The 16,532-nt window shown below is 42.8% G+C and overlaps 1 protein-coding gene across 1 annotated transcript; it reads left to right on the forward strand.

Annotated features, from left to right (window-relative positions):
• Positions 1-277: 277 nt before the first annotated feature.
• Positions 278-2,175, forward strand: LOC146614864 (E3 SUMO-protein ligase ZBED1-like). The gene is made up of 2 exons (XM_085376533.1): positions 278-1,350; positions 1,608-2,175. The coding sequence occupies exons 1-2, from the start codon at positions 278-280 to the stop codon at positions 2,173-2,175; spliced, it is 1,641 nt and encodes a 546-aa protein (XP_085232659.1).
• The last annotated feature ends 14,357 nt before the right edge of the window (positions 2,176-16,532 follow it).

Genomic DNA, 16,532 nt, shown 5'->3' on the forward strand with positions numbered 1-16,532 from the left:
GCTGGAAACGTTTCATACAGCATTGTTTGACAGAAATGAAGGAGAACATATTTTGTTCATTTGTTTGTTTGTTTCTACGTGAGCTTTGATCATTCTCTGTAAGATTAAGGTCAGCTAATGAACGGTGTATATTTTAAATATAGCTGTCGAAATTAACGCGTTAATTGCGATAATTAAATTTTGGAATTAATTACGTTAGAATATTTAACTATTTAGCGCAACACGCAGATAAGTCGCTCCCATAATTCCACTTGATTTGTTTACCGCGCCACTGAAAATGGAGAAGCAGGAACAGGATGGCCTTCTGGATGGGGAATTTAAATACAAGAAGAACATAGATGGGACAATAAACAAACGCGTTGTAATTTGCACTCACTGTAGTAAAGAGTTTCAATTTCACCGTTCAAATTCGACCTTAAAATACCACCTTAATGCCAAACACGCGTTTGTCGGGGCAGCAGCTTCACCCGGCCTGCGTCAGACCACTCTTAGTGAACGCAGGCCACTCGGTAAGTCTTCTTTGGACAAACTGACCGACAATATAGCCAAATGGATAGCAAAGGACTGTAGACCACTAAGCATTGTGGAGGACAAGGGCTTTGCGGATGTTTTAAAGGTTGCATCTCAGGACGCGTCCTACAAGCCCCCAGCGAGAAGCACAATAACAATTCGAATCCACGAACTGTATGAAACGGAGAAAAGGAAAAAAGAAGAGGCTTTAGTTCACACAGAATGCGTGGCTCTGACAGGAGACCACTGGACATCATTGAGTAATGACAATTACCTGGGAGTTACTGCGCATTTAATCACTGAAGCCTGGGGTCTGACATCCTTTGCGCTGACTATAATGAAAACGGAAGAGCGGCACTTTGCGGAGGCTTGTGCAGAGCAGTTCCAGACTGTTGCTCGCAGGTGGAGAATTGAGGAGAAGGTGACAACAGTAGGCACGGACAGTGCCCGCAATATGATCGCCGCGGCTCGCATCATGCCATTCAATCACATGCCGTGTACCGCGCACATTCTACAGAGATGCATCACAGTGAGTCTCGCAGACAGTGGCTTTGTCACTGCGCTGGCCAAATGCCGCAAAATTGTTGGCCATTTTAAGCACAGCCCAGCAAACACAGCAGAGCTGAACGCAGAGCAGGTGTCACTGGGGCGCAAGCAGGAGCCGTTGGCCCAGGACGTGCCTACGCGCTGGAACTCCACGCTGGAGATGGTGAAGCGCTTGATCCGCAACCAAACTGCAGTAACCGCAACTCTGGATAAACAAAAGCATAAACTTGTCCTCCTGATGCCTCCAGAGTGGGACAAACTCCAGAGACTGGAGACACTTCTAGAGCCCTGCAGGTGAGCCTGTCATTGTGACCATAATTGTAGGTTTAGATTAAATGTATCAAACATACATCTTAAATCAGTTTTGTTATTATGAAAATGTCTTATTTAAAAAATAAATGAAATCAAATATTTTATTAATATTACCTAGTATTAAAAACCTTTTTTAAACTTGCTGTCTTATCTGTGTGTGTGTGTGTGTGTGTGTGTGTGTGTGTGTGTGTGTGTGTGTGTGTGTGTGTGTGTGTGTGTGTGTGTGTATTCCACTGCAGATATGTGACTGAACTGCTGGGAGGAGAGGCCTACGTCTCCTGCTCTGTAGTTCTACCAGCCTTCTGCCACCTGCGCCGTGTCATGGAAGTAACTGATGAGGACCCTGCATATGTGGTGTGGTTTAAAGAGAAGTTTAAGGAAGACCTTGCTTCCCGCCAGGAACATACCAACTATGCATGGCTCCAGATCGCAACTGCACTGGACCCACGTTTTAAAGACCTACGCAGTGTGCCCAAGACTGACAGAGAAGCAGTGTGGACCACACTGGCAGGCATGCTGCATGAAGACTCTCCTAGAAGATCACACACTGCAGAAGAAGGTCCAGCCAAGAAGAGGCTGAGCCTGCTGCAGATGGACTCTGACTCTGAGTCAGAGGAGGAGGTACAGCAGGACAGAGCCATACAGCGCTACAGAGCTCGCAGATACCTGGCCACTCCTGCCTCCACAGTGCCCTGTGAGAGGCTGTTCTCTGTAGCAGGGCACATTGTGAACAAGAAGAGGTCTGCTCTGCACTCAGAGAACGTGGACAAGTTGGTTTGTCTCAGCAACTGGCTGAAGGATGAGTAGACCAGAGGACCGTGTGTTTAGAGCTTGTTCTATGGTTGAATGTGATTTAAACAATACTTTTCACTGTTGTTCATATTTTTTTTTGCACTAATCTACCTTACCCAAAAGGATGATTGGAGATTTTTTCTATTTTGCCTGTTGAATTAGGCCTATGTTCTGTGAACTTGAAGATGTATATGGATAAAACAATGTGCTAGATTTAAACGGGTGGAAAACATTCAGTAAAAATCCCTCACAATTATTTGAAGCTCTGTTCTGCTTGTACTGCTTGTACTCACAATTAATAATAAATAAAACAAACAAGTGTGTTAAAAACCACTATCTGTCCCGATTTTTACACATATATACACATATATTTCGAGTTGCGATTAATCAATTTTTAGGCTGTGATTAATTCGCTTCCAGCACAACACCCAGCCTACGTCAGACCACGCTGAGTGAACGCAGGCCACTCAGCGTGGTCTTAGCATTAAATAACACTAACAAGTGTGTAAAAATCCGCTATCTGTCCGTATGTTTGCACACATTTTGGTCATATTTCGAGTTGCGATTAATCATGATTAATTAATTTTTAGGCTGTGATTAATCTGATTAAAAATTTTAATCATTTGACAGCCCTAATTTTAAAGTAAAGGCTTTAAAACCAAGTTAGTACAAACATCACTAACGATATTACATGCTGCAAAATAATGTTTAATATTGAGTATCTACTGTTATATTCCCATATATCATCGTGATGTTGTTTATTGTATTTCTCTCGTTTTCTTCTGCTTGTTTTCTTTTTTCTTTCTCAACAGGTGATCCAGGTGATTGATATATGTATTTTTTTGTCTGCTTATTTACCGGTAGTTGGTTTTTGTTTTTTTGCCCTTTATCCCTGTCCCTCTTCTCCGCTGTTTTTCCCCCTCTTCTTTTCTCCCTTTTCTTTTCCTCATTCAAGTCTGTCCCGTATCTAGCAAGTGAAAATAAAAAATAAATAAAATAAACAATAAAAGGTGAATCAAATAGACCATTAAGGGAAGGCTGGGATGGTCAATTTGGTAAAGTAAATCCGTTGGGCATCTTTCTTCACCTTTAGACAATAATTCTGATGGCAGAAGAACCAAACGGGACAGGCAAAAACAAAACAAAAAAAACAAAAAAAAAACAAACGTCACTAATGTCACATAACTGTCACATAAATTTGCTTATTGACAGTTCATATTATTATCCAACAACTGTTCATTTAATTTTAGGCTCTAGCTCCTTCATGTATAAATGAAGTGGGAACAAGGTAAGGGCCATAATTTTTACAGATTGTAATATTATTGATTTTGGGGTGATTATGAAGACTATATAATCCCTAAAGGGAAAGTGCTGGTGTCTGTATTTCCCCTCTTGTTTAATTTAGGCATTGACTGAAAGTATGATCAAAATTTCCCCTAATTTTATTTAAAATAAGAAAGATATGGCTGAGAGAGCAAAGCACATTCCTAACAGAAAATGTCAAGGACAAAAACATCAGTGATGAAAACCAAAAGCCTCTGAAAGCTACCAAATAACAGCCCTCTGTTTGCCTTTAATATGCCAGCGTTTGGTGTTATTGATCCAGGCTGCAGTATCTGTTAAGAAAAGGCAGCTCGTGACGTGATTTAAGGTGGTTTAGACTGAGAATGAGACCCTGAGCCAATCCCCCCGCCTGCCTGCACACAGCACATACATGTGCATGAATACGCTCACACCGAGCATGTTCATGAACATGCTCACACCGAGCATGAGCGTGATTGCGGTAACGCAGTGGAGCGTTGAGGAGGGGTCGTCCTTGTCTCTCTGCAGCCGGTTTATTTTCTGACGTCCAGCCTCTGACTTCATGATCTCAGTGAGGGTGAGAGAGACGGCACACAAAGGCTCCTCTGCAGTCAATTAGGCACAAGATCATGCACAAAATGGTGCAAATGTGAATAAATGACCTGATTCTAGATGACATTCGGGTGAAGCACAGCCTGCAAACGTTGCTGCTTCCTGAATGCTGATGAGCTCGACAGGATTCCTGGATTCAGTGTAAAAGTAGACGTGTTTGTTTTACACTCGTCAAGGTGTTCTGTGCTCTTTGTGTCCCCAGAAACATCACGGTAATTTTTTCAAAAAATAATTAAAATCAGTGTAATAGCCCCATCATATCTACAATATTTTAACTTAATGTATTCTGAATTTGTTTGAAATTTGTGTTTTCTGTTTTCATGCTTAATGGAAGATGTTGGAGTAAAATATTATGTCTTACTGTTTCTTCAAAAAACATTATCATCCTGTCTCTCTCTGATCCAGGATGTAGAATAATGCATCTTTGCATGCACTATCATGGCCTCTTTCTCAAAGCCAACTTTTCTCTGATTGGCTGTGGGGTCTCTGGGCTAACCACAGACATGATCCCCTCGGTTTCACATGAAACTGGTTATAAAACAATTAGATCAGCTGATAGGTGGATGGAGCTCCATCATAGGGGTTAACGTGGCTGATTTCAGACTGATCACAAATGTTTAAAATGACTTGTGTGAAAATCAGATTCTATTGAGGAATTAAAGGGAATTCCTTCTTTTTTCCTGATTATTCTTGAGCTCTTTCTTTCCCTGAGTCTGTGCCAGAGGTCAACTGTGGAAATTTACCCACAGTAATGCGAATGCAGCGGGCAGGAACAGAACGGAGGATGCTGTAATGTTTTAGGATCCCAGGCTGCTTATTCATTGTTGGAGAGGACTTCCTCAGATGTTTGTATTTTCCCCGGTTCAAGCATTTTTCTGTTTCTGCTGCAGTAATTGAAATGGTTGTGATGTTATTCCTGTCATGTGTAGCGTGAGTCTGCCACAGGTCACACTCTTTAATGGAGTTATAAACCAAGGCAGCCACCTGTTCTATGTTTGCTTATTGTTACAGTAATCTGTTAGTAGTTTCTACAGGATGCATACAGAGTTATCTCTCTCTTACTGACAGTCCACCTCCCTAAGACACTACTGAGGCACACTCACTCACACACACACCCACACACACTTTTTTAGGTAAAAGCTAGCCGGGCGTGCTTATCTTTTTTAAGAGCACTATCTGTTTGGTTTTACATACACAAGAAGCTTTACGGCTGCCAATGAAGAGCTCGTCTTTTCTCCGAGCAGAGGAGTGATGAGTAATGTTCACATTTTATGGAAGATTGTAAAGGAATTTGCTCAGACAAACACGGAACTGGACATAAAAATGCACCTAACAGAAGGCTGTTAGTCATTTTAGTGTTCAGGGGAATATTTGCTAACCTTTGCATGCAAAAATAATCAGATTATTTAGTTTATGATTAACTCCTCTGCTGATCACCGAGGTACAGACTGGTACGTCTTTGTACTGCAGAATCATAAAATGACTTGATGGTCATTTGCTTGTTGACTGATAGCAGTTTCCTGGTTAAAGCTCCGTCTGTGACATCCTGCTGATCTTTGTCCATTATTTTGTCACTCATGTCCTGAAAAGTATTCACTTGAAATTCTACTCTGGCTTTTTATTAGCACAATTCATGTTGAATTAAAAACTCATTGAGTGTGCTCACACTGTCCCAGACACTAAATATTTAAAAGAGTGGCCAACTCAGATGTCCGAGTGGATGTGAAGCCAAGGATCAGGATTTTTTCACACCGAGGAATCCAAACTTTTCAGAGGCAGATTAAAACTGACCTCCTGCTGTGGATCATCTCACATGTTCTCGTGGCTTCAGTGTCATCTTCTTGCCACGTGATGCCATTTGTCTCTGCACATCAGGGACGCCCAGCTTCTACTTTTTGACCAATACCAGTTTATTTATTAAAGTTTCCATTTGAACACCTGTAAAATCCAGGTGAAATTGTCTGCTATTCTTGTTCACACATCTTTAATTTTCCACAGTCTGTGCTTCTTCCATCTTGGTTCCTTTGGAGGTCCTTTCCTGTTAAGAGAGAGTTCTTCCTCTCCACCATCACCAAATTCTGCTGATTTTTGGGGTTGCTTACAGTATGAAAAGTGTTAGAGGAACTTTTGTTTTGACCTTGTTTGTTCATGTCCTAAAGCAACTACACTGAAATATCCATGCAGGACATGAATGTGCTGGATGAGGACACATGATCATTTCTGACTGGGATGCCCCCGTCAGGGAGGTGTTTTGGTGATAGGGGACTCCCTAGGAGGCAGAACCAGGACACGATGAAGAGATTATGTCTTTAAGTTGGATTGGGAACACCTCAGTACCCCAAAGAGCTGAAGGAGGTGGTGAGGGAGAGGAGAGGGGATCTTTAGAAAAACTGACGGATGGATAAAAATTAATTCCTTGTATTTTCACTCTTGTCTGTAGTCCATTGCTTATGAGCTGCACTCGCTTTCTGTGACTTCAACCACAGAAAGCTGATTAAACTCTGATTTCTTGAAGGTCAGCTTCTTCTAAACATCTGGACATATTTCAGTGCTCCTCCTTCATTTCGATTGCTCTCTGGATGCCCCATTCTGGATACTTCCCATTGTGAGGCTTGTTGGATCTGTTCCTGTGTGTCATAATGGATCCTTCACAGATGTGGTAAAAAAAAAAATGATGTGACCTCTAAAAAAACAGAAGTGTGTTTTCACTGAATGTTCCCCCTCAGAAACCTCACAACACCATGTATGTTGGCAAAATCCAGCTCACCTGCTCTAAATGGCAGCTAAATAATAAAAGCATCTGTCAAGAGACTCTCTCCCCTGGCAGCTTCTGTTTGTAGGTGTCTGCTCGGCTTCCCACCATCTTCCTGTCAAACACGCGCACTGATTAATTCTTATTTTCTTCTGTCTTGATTTGGACTGCAGTGCAGACATAATCTGTGGTTTGCCCTCTTTGTCCTTAACATGAGCCCCATTGTGACAAATGTCCGCTTACTGCAGCAAAACTGAAGCATGAAAATGTCCCATTAGACACAGTGTGGTTAAATAAAGGTTTCCACAGCATGCATGCACACACTGATCCTTTCCTGCTCTCTGCACAGTGTCTTTGTGATCGTGTTTTGGAGAAGGTGAGTCTTACTCCAACACATTCTGGTTGAGAAATCCTCACAGATTTCTGAATCCTCTTCAAAGCAGAGAGAGCAAAGCTGCTCTGCACGGGGAAGCACTCCCTCTCTGCCTTTACTGCTTTCTTTGAGGTTTCAGGAATAAATACTGGAGGAGGGAAGAAGCTCTCGAGGTAATTCTAGAGGCCCACTTATACAGTACAGCTGGAAGTAATTAGCACCAAACTCAAATCCCCCTAAGATGAGTAATAAGTGCCTCTAATATCAGGATTCTTTAAGTATTTATGCTTACACAACGTTGATTAGCATCTGATGGTCCACTGAACTCTGACCAGCAGGCAGAAATACACCAAACTGAAACATCAGCATTAAAGTCTTAAACATTAAAACAGGTGGAAAATATCTGATTATCCAGCTCCAGTACAAACAAGCTCAAACTTTCCTGAATCACGGAGCAGCTAAATCTCAGCATTTGAAAGCTTACTGAGGCCTCAAAAACACGCTGCAGAGCAAGTCATATTCAGGAGGAAGGATCGAGGTGCACAAGAACAACACTTACGACCAGTCAGTGCTCTGAAAAATGATGTCACCATTCATAGAAGATCCCCCTGAGCTCAGAGTGCAGAGTCTTAAGGTGGTATCTGAATGGGCATTAAATTATCAACACGTTCTCATCCCAGCATCGATTTGTCACAATATTAATGATTGTGGCAAATCGTCGGTATTTTACACGTTGGGAATGAGTTGGAACGAATCCATAAATGTTTTACATGTGAAATGAAAATAAACCTAACAACGCATTATGTTTGTTAAATCCGTTCTGTTCAGATCCTGAATCACTTTGGAAAACACTATTTGATGCCCACAACAAAAGCTATTTTATTGTTGAATTATCAGTGATACTTTCATGTGTTTGTGTTGGTCTGAACGGCTAAAGCCTCATCTCTAAGGTCTCTTACCGCCGCAAGCGGGTTTACATTGAAGTCAATTGAGAACCCAGAGCGTTTAATAAGAACGTGGAAGGGTACCTTTTGCTTCACTATGAGACGTGTTGGGGTGTGACAAATGGTCGGTATGTTACGCGTCGAGAATGATAATGCTCTGATATAAAAGTCCTCCTGGTGTGGATGAGTTTCAGTGTTAACACTTCTGTGATCAGCATATTCACACCCACACCTGTGGACCTGACCCCACTAATTGCATGTCTTTGTACTGTGGGAGGAGCCAGAATACCCATACACATAGGCCCCGCCCAATTGCTGGATTCAAAACCTGGACCTTCTCTTTGTGAGGCAACAGTGCTAACCACTGTTCCACCATGCTGCCTGTGGCAAACACTCGTGCACTGCAACAATTCGCCGCGCCTGAATTTGCAGTGTATCAATGTGGACTCACAGGAAAGGATGAGAGGAGGTCCTGAAGCTAAGTTTTCGCCATCCTGGAACTCTGGTGGTATCTCTCTTAAAGATGACATTGCTCAGTCAAAGTTCATCTAAGATAATTCAGATTTTGTGGCCAGTGTTTAGGTGTCTTTGTGCTAACTTCAGTTCATTTCTATCATCCTGAATTTTTCACAAAAGGACCGTTCTCTTTGTCAGGAAGTGTCAAGCAGAGAGAGCAGCCGACCTCAGCTGACTGCTGCTCCACAACAATCAGCTCCTCGCACTTTATAACATTACACCACCATGTGAAGCTTTAGGAACTGTGTTCATGGTAAAAACATTTTTCCAGTTTGGCATGTGAAAACTGTTATTTGAGCTACAGAAAACACAACTTTTCTCTTGTATAAAAACCAAATTTTTATTTATGTGAAAGAGTTTTTCTAAAAGCTCAGACTGGCACTCACTAAAAGAGAAGTGACTGAAAACCAAATATGTTAGATGCAGATTTAAGTGGTCATCAGCCCTGGAAATATACGCCCATCATCAATCCCACATCCACAAATTCATCCTTAGGGGTCAAATGAATGAATGTATCGAGTCTCCATCCACTAGTTAACAAGGTATTTGAGTGCTGATCAAAGCTTGGAGCTGACATTTGCAGCCTCCAGCCCCAGCGCTAGTGCATCTAAAAAAAGCACCGACCTTATAATTGCTTTGTAAATCTCAGTGAAGCTATTTCACCCAAACAGCCTCACAGCTCCCACCAACACATGACCTGCAGAATGGAACCGAGATGAGGTTCTCCCACTTGGGCCATATTTTCATCCAGTAAAACCACAGCAGCCATTAAAGCCTCATATTAAACTCTAATGTTGATTCTTCATCAGTTCTGTGCCCTCGATTACTTATTAAACCTCAGCACATTACGATCATTTACCCCAAATACTCTAAAAGTCTTTAAAGGTAGGAAGAACATTAAAAATACATCTAATTTTTAAAAAATTACTTTTTTAAAATAGTATAAATGTTCATTAACAAGTTTACATCAATTAAATACACATTTATTCACTCCTGCGCAGCCTAAAAATTACACACTGCCACGCCCCCGTTTGCTGATTCAGGCCCTCGAAATCAGACAACAGACGTTTACCGTCCTCACCGAAAGCTGTTTGTTCGTTTTATCTCTGCACCACTAAACAAGTGCCTGCTGTTAGACCACGTCCACTCAGTAACTCCAGTGGATCATATCTACAAAAACAGTAAAAATCTTTCTGTCATTTTTAGGCAGGCAGAAGTGCAGCCAAGCTCGGGTCTGCTGAGTCATGAGTCGGCGCCGTGTTTTCTCTGCAGGTCAGAAGTTCACTCGTGTTTCTGCTTGTCCGTCTTCATCTCCTCACTCTCCTCGTTTGGGCTGATGAGGCTCGTTTGGTGTTTCTGGGTCAGCGTACTGCCTTCAGCTCAAAATGTCACAGATTACCCTCTCCACCTCCCCCGTCACAGGTATGCTCATCTCAGCTCGCCCTTCTCTCAGGAAGATGAAGGTTTGGCTCATTTAGTCCAAATTTGGCACATTTTAATTATTTTTCCAGCATGTTGGAGCCTCACAACTTCATCGGTCCAGCAGAGATCCCCATGACATTTTCAGGGCTGAAAAACATATTTTAAGCTTTGCTAAAAAACTGCAATAAGATCAGTTTTTTACCCACTTTTTACCTGAAAACTGAATCTGTTGTTCTTCATGGTCTCTGATCATCAGTTTGATGGATCTATTGTATTTTGAATAAACTGCAGCAGATTATTGATAATTCACTGGAGAAAATCTAAGTGCATGCTGGGTAAACTTTCAGGCTCTTAACAGCATGTGGGACAGGCGTCTGCTCAGGACAACTTAGAGAAGATGTCCTTTGAAGTCTTTGCTCGGTTGTCTGTTGCGTGCAGACACAGCACCGGTTCATTCGTGAGCTGAGTGAGTGAAAATGGTCCGGCACGAGGACTGGACTGAACATGAGTGGAAAAGCAGCCAATGTCCAAAGAAGAACTTTGAAAGAGCTTCACAGATCTGGAGAACTGTTGTTCTACAGCACTGTAAACAGTTTTAAAGACAGCCCGGCTCCTTGGAAGCAAAATATAATTCATAAGCAATGAAGGGTGGCTCAAAGTTTTCCACAGTACTGTCAACGTGTCTGTTTTTACAGTAAAATGAAGATGAGTGAGAAATCTATGAAATGCATAATGAAAAAACATGACACTTATTCTAAAGTCCAGCACGTTTACATCCTATTTTTACGTGTTTGTCCCTAAACACGCTTCATATTAAATAAGCAGTGAGAATGGTGCAGAGGTGATTAAGAGCACAGGTTGCTGGATTAAAAACCAAAATCTCTTGACTCTCGCTGGGACCAGCACAAACTCCCAACATCCTGGTTTGTCTAATTGAGGACCATAATGCTGGGAGAAAACTTGCTGATGCAGAGAGTCAGACGTCTCGTTGGCCTCGTTGAAGGAACATAAACAACACATTGCAATCTGCCCCTCCTTCGTGTTCAAGCACCGACTGGGGGGAGCAGATCTCTGAACTCTCACAAACTGTTGGGTCGAGCAGGTGCCGAGGACTTCTGCTGGTGGGAGGCGGCGATGCTTGGCAGCAGCGTCATTTTTATTGGCGAGAGTGTCTATTTTTATCCTTGAGCTGGACCCGTGAAGGAAACATGGCCTGAAAAAAGTTCCACGTTGACAATGAACTGATCTTTTCCACTGCCTGCTGTAATGGGAAAAAATCCTCCAGGTTCATCTTGTGTGAGCACAATGAATTCAAATCACCTCAACTACAAAATACAGCATTTATACCAGGTCCATCAGCAGTTAATAGTCACAGACACAAACCTGATTACACCTGGCCAACAAGTGAAGTGCCAACAGTGAGCTCCAGTATATCACGTAGTTATCTCTGCCTCAGTATGTGTGGGTCAGTAACTGCATGGTTTATATTAATGCTTTATACATTATACATCACACAAGTCAAATCAGTCTGCCAATCATTTCACTGGTTTGTTGCTCCACACATCACATTTCATTGTGAACATCTGAACATTCCTCCTGCTCTCCTTCTAAGAAGTTTCCAGTGATGAACAAAATAAACGTCAAAATGACAAAACAAAGTTTTCCACATTTCTAAGACAGGCACTGAAAATGAAATCACTTTGTTCCTAAGAATTAAACTATTATTGGATATATATTGTTTTCACAGCTTCATTTACAGGAGTCCATCATCCTGATCAACAAGCGGTTTTTTCACTTTAGTAACAACCACTGCCAAACAGCCAAAAATAGATGTAGAAATTAACTAAATAATAAATAAAAATAGAAATAATGTCAACTAAATTTAGACTTTGGTTTATAGAAATAAATAAATTAATGAAAATAGAATCATTCAATAAATCCGTGTAGAATTACAGAAATAAATAACGTGTAATAAACACAAATAAAAATCTAGAAAAACAAGTAAATGCAAAGTGAAAAAAGATAAACTGAATATATAACTGTAGAAACAAAATGTATAGAAAATACAGAATCATATTTATGTACTTATGTATTAGTTTTGGTTCATTTCTGAGCTGCATATTAAATAATGTTGAGTATAAAAACAGAAGCGCCGATTAGATGGAAGCTGCTGCAGGAAACGATGACGTGACCTCAACAGAAAATATTTACCATCTGACCCAAACTAGGAGCTAAAACAGGTAAAAAGTCAGCGATGTCTGTGCCAGTTCTTCCACACAGATGTTTTCTCTATAAAACTCTGTGAGCTCGGCGCAGCTGCAGGATGTTATGTAACAGGAAAATGGGCGCTCGCTGAGGTTGTGCCCTTTATATTACCAGGTGGAGGTTTGGGGGGGTCGAGTTTAGCCAAAGTGCAGACTGAACACAGAAAGTCATTTTCACACAGCTTTCCTGAGAGGTTTTGGGGGGGGGGGTGATTTCACGCAGACGTGATGATGCATGGGATTAGCACTGCACTGATGGTATTAATTAATAAAGAAGTTCAAATGATGGCAAACAGCTGCTTTGCTCATCCAAACTCAAACACGTTCAGATGGGTTTCCAGGAAAACCAACGTCAGCGGCTCCATTTCCACGTTTCACTGTAAACTGCTGCTGGAAATCTGGATGAACATGAAGGAAGTGATGCTAATCACTGCAATCATCAGCTGCTCTGTGCTGCAGATAAAAAGCTTTGAACATGAAACCTGCTCAGCTTTTGCAAACATGCTTGATTTATTAATGATCTGATTTTAAAGCACAGATCCAGAGCGGTGTGGACGCCACGTTTCTGAGGAAACTTTATTTTAAATGTTATAAAACAGAGTTTGTATCAGCATGATCGACCTGCTCCCTGCAGAGCCTACAATAAGGAAATATTTAAGTCTGTGGCTCTTGTCAGCTGTTTTTACACATAATCAAACAGCACAACAAAAAATTAAAGATGTTCAAGAACCAGATTGATGCCAGGTGAGTTGATACGTTCACTAGTCAAGATTAAATTATTCATGGCAGTGAGTAAATCAGGTTAAATACGAACTCTCACTGGCTTAGCCTTCACTTTCTCTTCATGCTCTCAAAGCTCTTTGAAACTCTCCATGTTGAAACTTGCATGTGGATTCGGTTTGTGCAGACTCCTCAGGCCTCTGGAGGATCCCCTCAGGAGCAGACGACACTGAGTAATTAGTCACAGTGTAATTAATTCTTCAAAGGTGAAGAAGCAGTGAGGAACAAACTATTTTCAGCTTGTTTGCTGCATCAAAAAGCTGATTTTACAGAACTGCTTGAATTTGCTAATGACTAAGAGAAAGAGAAAAATCTTCATATCTTTCATATGTTTCTGTCATCACAGCTGAAACATAGTAATCAGCAGAGTTACAGCTGTGTTTTTATGGTGAGAAGAAACAAAGCTGTTAAAGCCACCGATCTCTACTGCTGAACAACACCACATCAAGCTGCAGATGGTGAGGACAGGAAGTCAGAAACAGCAATGGGAGAGAGAACCCTGAAGATTTTCAAAATAAAAGCCCTCAATCAGACTAGACACTGTTCCGGATGTGGTATGAAGCTAGAGGGATCAAGCCAGGGCCCTGTTTCAGAAAGCCGGTTTAGTGCAAACTCTGAGTAAGTATACCCTGAGTTAACGAAAACTCTGGGTTTTCGGTTTCACAAAGCGAGTTTAGATTAATTCTGAGTGAGTTACTATGACGACACACTCCGTGAAGCTAACCTGCCCCCTAGCAGGTTTACTTCAACTAACCCTGACGTTCTCCGCCTCTTTGTCAGAAACCTGACAGTAGGAAGTGTCAGACATGGCGTGCCCCTTCCTTGAAGAGCCAGTAGATGTTGAAGCCCAAATTCTCCGCAGAGCTCTCCGCCGGGAGAGAGTGATTAGAGCGCGTTTGGACATTTTATCATTTCCTGATGATTTCCTGTGTGAACGTTACCGTTTTTCAGCACAATCTATAATTTATTTGAATAACATCCTCAGGCCTAATATTGCTCATGTGACACATCGCGGACATTGTCCCAGTTCTCTACATATTATTTGTATTGCACTTCGGTTTTTTGCAAACGGGAGCTTTCTGTATAATATTGGTGACGCTGAGCACGTTTCCAAGGCTACCGTCTGTCGGGCAGTCAGGAATGTTACAGTTGCACTGAAACGTCTCCTGTACTCGTTTGTGGTGTTCCCCGGTCATAGACCCACAAGATTTATCAAAGAGGGATTCCACAAAATTGCAGGTAGCAGGATGAACAAAACTTAATTCATGATGTGGTGATACTTGAACTGCTACTTAAATGTTACATTTATTTTCACGGTTCCCAGGCGTGATTGGCTGTAGAGATGGCACTCACATTCCAATCATTGCTCCTTCAGTAAATGAAGGAGACTATGTGAACAGGAAGTCTTTCCACAGCATTAATGTACAGGTACATAGTTCCCTGTAGCATTTCAAACTAACAAATTATTTCATTATAGTAATGGATGCTAATTTGTGTTCTCTGCACTGTGAAGATCATATGTGATGCTGCCAACATTATCACAAATGTGGAAGCCAACTGCTCAGCCTCTGTGAGTGGTGGTGGTGGAGGACCCCCACCTGTTTTTCGGGCCTCCGCTTTTTTTCTGTTGGCTATAACGGGTCGCATATGAGCATACAGAGTAAGCAAATATGTACTTGTAATGTGCTCAGATAATTTCAATAAGTGCTTACAGAAAGAAAATTAATGTAGCCTCTAACTGCAATTGATTTACATCGGACAAACAGACCAAGCACTATGGCTCATAATACAATTACACCTTACCTGTTTGGACTATATTTTTATATTTCATTTTTACTTGCTGCCAGGAACGTTTGGGGCCTGTTGGGTTGCACCTGCGCTCAAATACCATCACAAAATCCATCCATCCATCCATCTTCATCCGCTTTGTCCGGGGCCGGGTCGCGGGGGCAGCAGCCTAAGCAAAGAGGCCCAGACCTCCCTCTCCCCAGCCACCTCCTCCAGCTTATCCGGGGGAATACCAAGGCGTTCCCAGGCCAGCCGAGAGATATAATCTCTCCAGCGTGTCCTGGGTCTGCCCCGGGGCCTCCTCCCGGTGGGACATGCCTGGAACACCTCACCCAGGAGGCGCCCAGGGGGCATCCTTGTCAGATGCCCGAACCACCTCAGCTGGCTCCTTTCGATGTGGAGCAGCAGCTGCTCTACTCTGAGCCCCTCCCGGATGGCCGAACTTCTCACCCTATCTCTAAGGGAGAGGCCAGCCACCCTTCGGAGGAAGCTCATTTCTGCCGCTTGTATCCGCGATCTCGTTCTTTCGGTCACTACCCACAGCTCGTGGCCATAGGTGAGGGTAGGGACGTAGATCGACCGGTAAATTGAGAGCTTCGCTTTTACACTCAGCTCCCTCTTCACCACGACGGACCGGTGCAGCGTCTGCATTACTGCAGCTGCAGCCCCAATCCGTCTGTCGATCTCCGGCTCCCTTCTCCCATCACTCGCGAACAAGACCCCGAGATACTTGAACTCCTCCACTTGGGGCAGGAACTCATCCCCGACCCGGAGTGGGCACTCCACCCTTTTCCGGCTGAGAACCATGGCCTCAGATTTGGAGGTGCTGATCCTCATTCCCGCTGCTTCACACTCGGCTGCGAACCGTTCCAGTGCGAGCTGGAGGCCCTCACCCGATGAAGCCAACAGAACCACATCATCTGCAAAAATCAGAGATGAGATTCTGAGGCCACCAAAGCGAAAGCCCTCCGCCACTTGGCTGCGCCTAGAAATCCTGTCCATAAAAATTATGAACAGAACCGGAGACAAAGGGCAGCCCTGGCGGAGCCCATCACCCACCGGGAATGAGTCCGACTTATTGCCGGCAATGCGAACCAAGCTCTTGCAACGGTTGTATAGGGATCGAATGGCCCGTAGCAATGGGCCAGACACCCCATATTCCCGCAACACCTCCCACAGGACACCCCGAGGGACACGGTCGAATGCCTTCTCCAAGTCCACAAAACACATGTAGACTGGTTGGGCAAACTCCCATGCACCCTCAAGTATCCTGGAGAGGATAAAGAGCTGGTCCAGTGTTCCGCGACCAGGACGAAAACCGCATTGTTCCTCCTGTATCCGAGGTTCGACTAACGGACGAACTCTCCTTTCCAGCACCCTGGCATAGACTTTCCCAGGGAGGCTGAGGAGTGTGTGTTCCATCACAAAATCAAATGTATAAAATAAAAAATAAAATAAAATATAATAAAATAACGTGTTAAATGGGTGGAAATCCCTAGATCAATGTTTAAATTAACACTCACGCATTGACTCTATGTTTTGCCATGCATGCCCCCTTTCTTTTGCAGCTGAGGCTGTGTTACTTTTTTTCCGCAAAATTTGCATGTTATCTGCATATA

The sequence above is a fragment of the Diplotaxodon limnothrissa genome, linkage group LG17 (assembly GCF_057381915.1).
Source record: "Diplotaxodon limnothrissa isolate DT_005_m linkage group LG17, D_limnothrissa_male_GT1.1, whole genome shotgun sequence".
NCBI classification, from domain to species: domain Eukaryota; kingdom Metazoa; phylum Chordata; class Actinopteri; order Cichliformes; family Cichlidae; genus Diplotaxodon; species Diplotaxodon limnothrissa.

What these genes read in the sequence shown, in the direction of transcription:
- LOC146614864 (XM_085376533.1), top strand. Translation starts at nt 278, where the DNA reads ATGGAGAAGCAGGAACAGGATGGCCTTCTGGATGGGGAATTTAAATAC. An exon ending in ACACTTCTAGAGCCCTGCAG is followed by an intron (nt 1,351 to 1,607) that starts GTGAGCCTGTCA and finishes ATTCCACTGCAG; the next exon opens with ATATGTGACTGAACTGCTGG.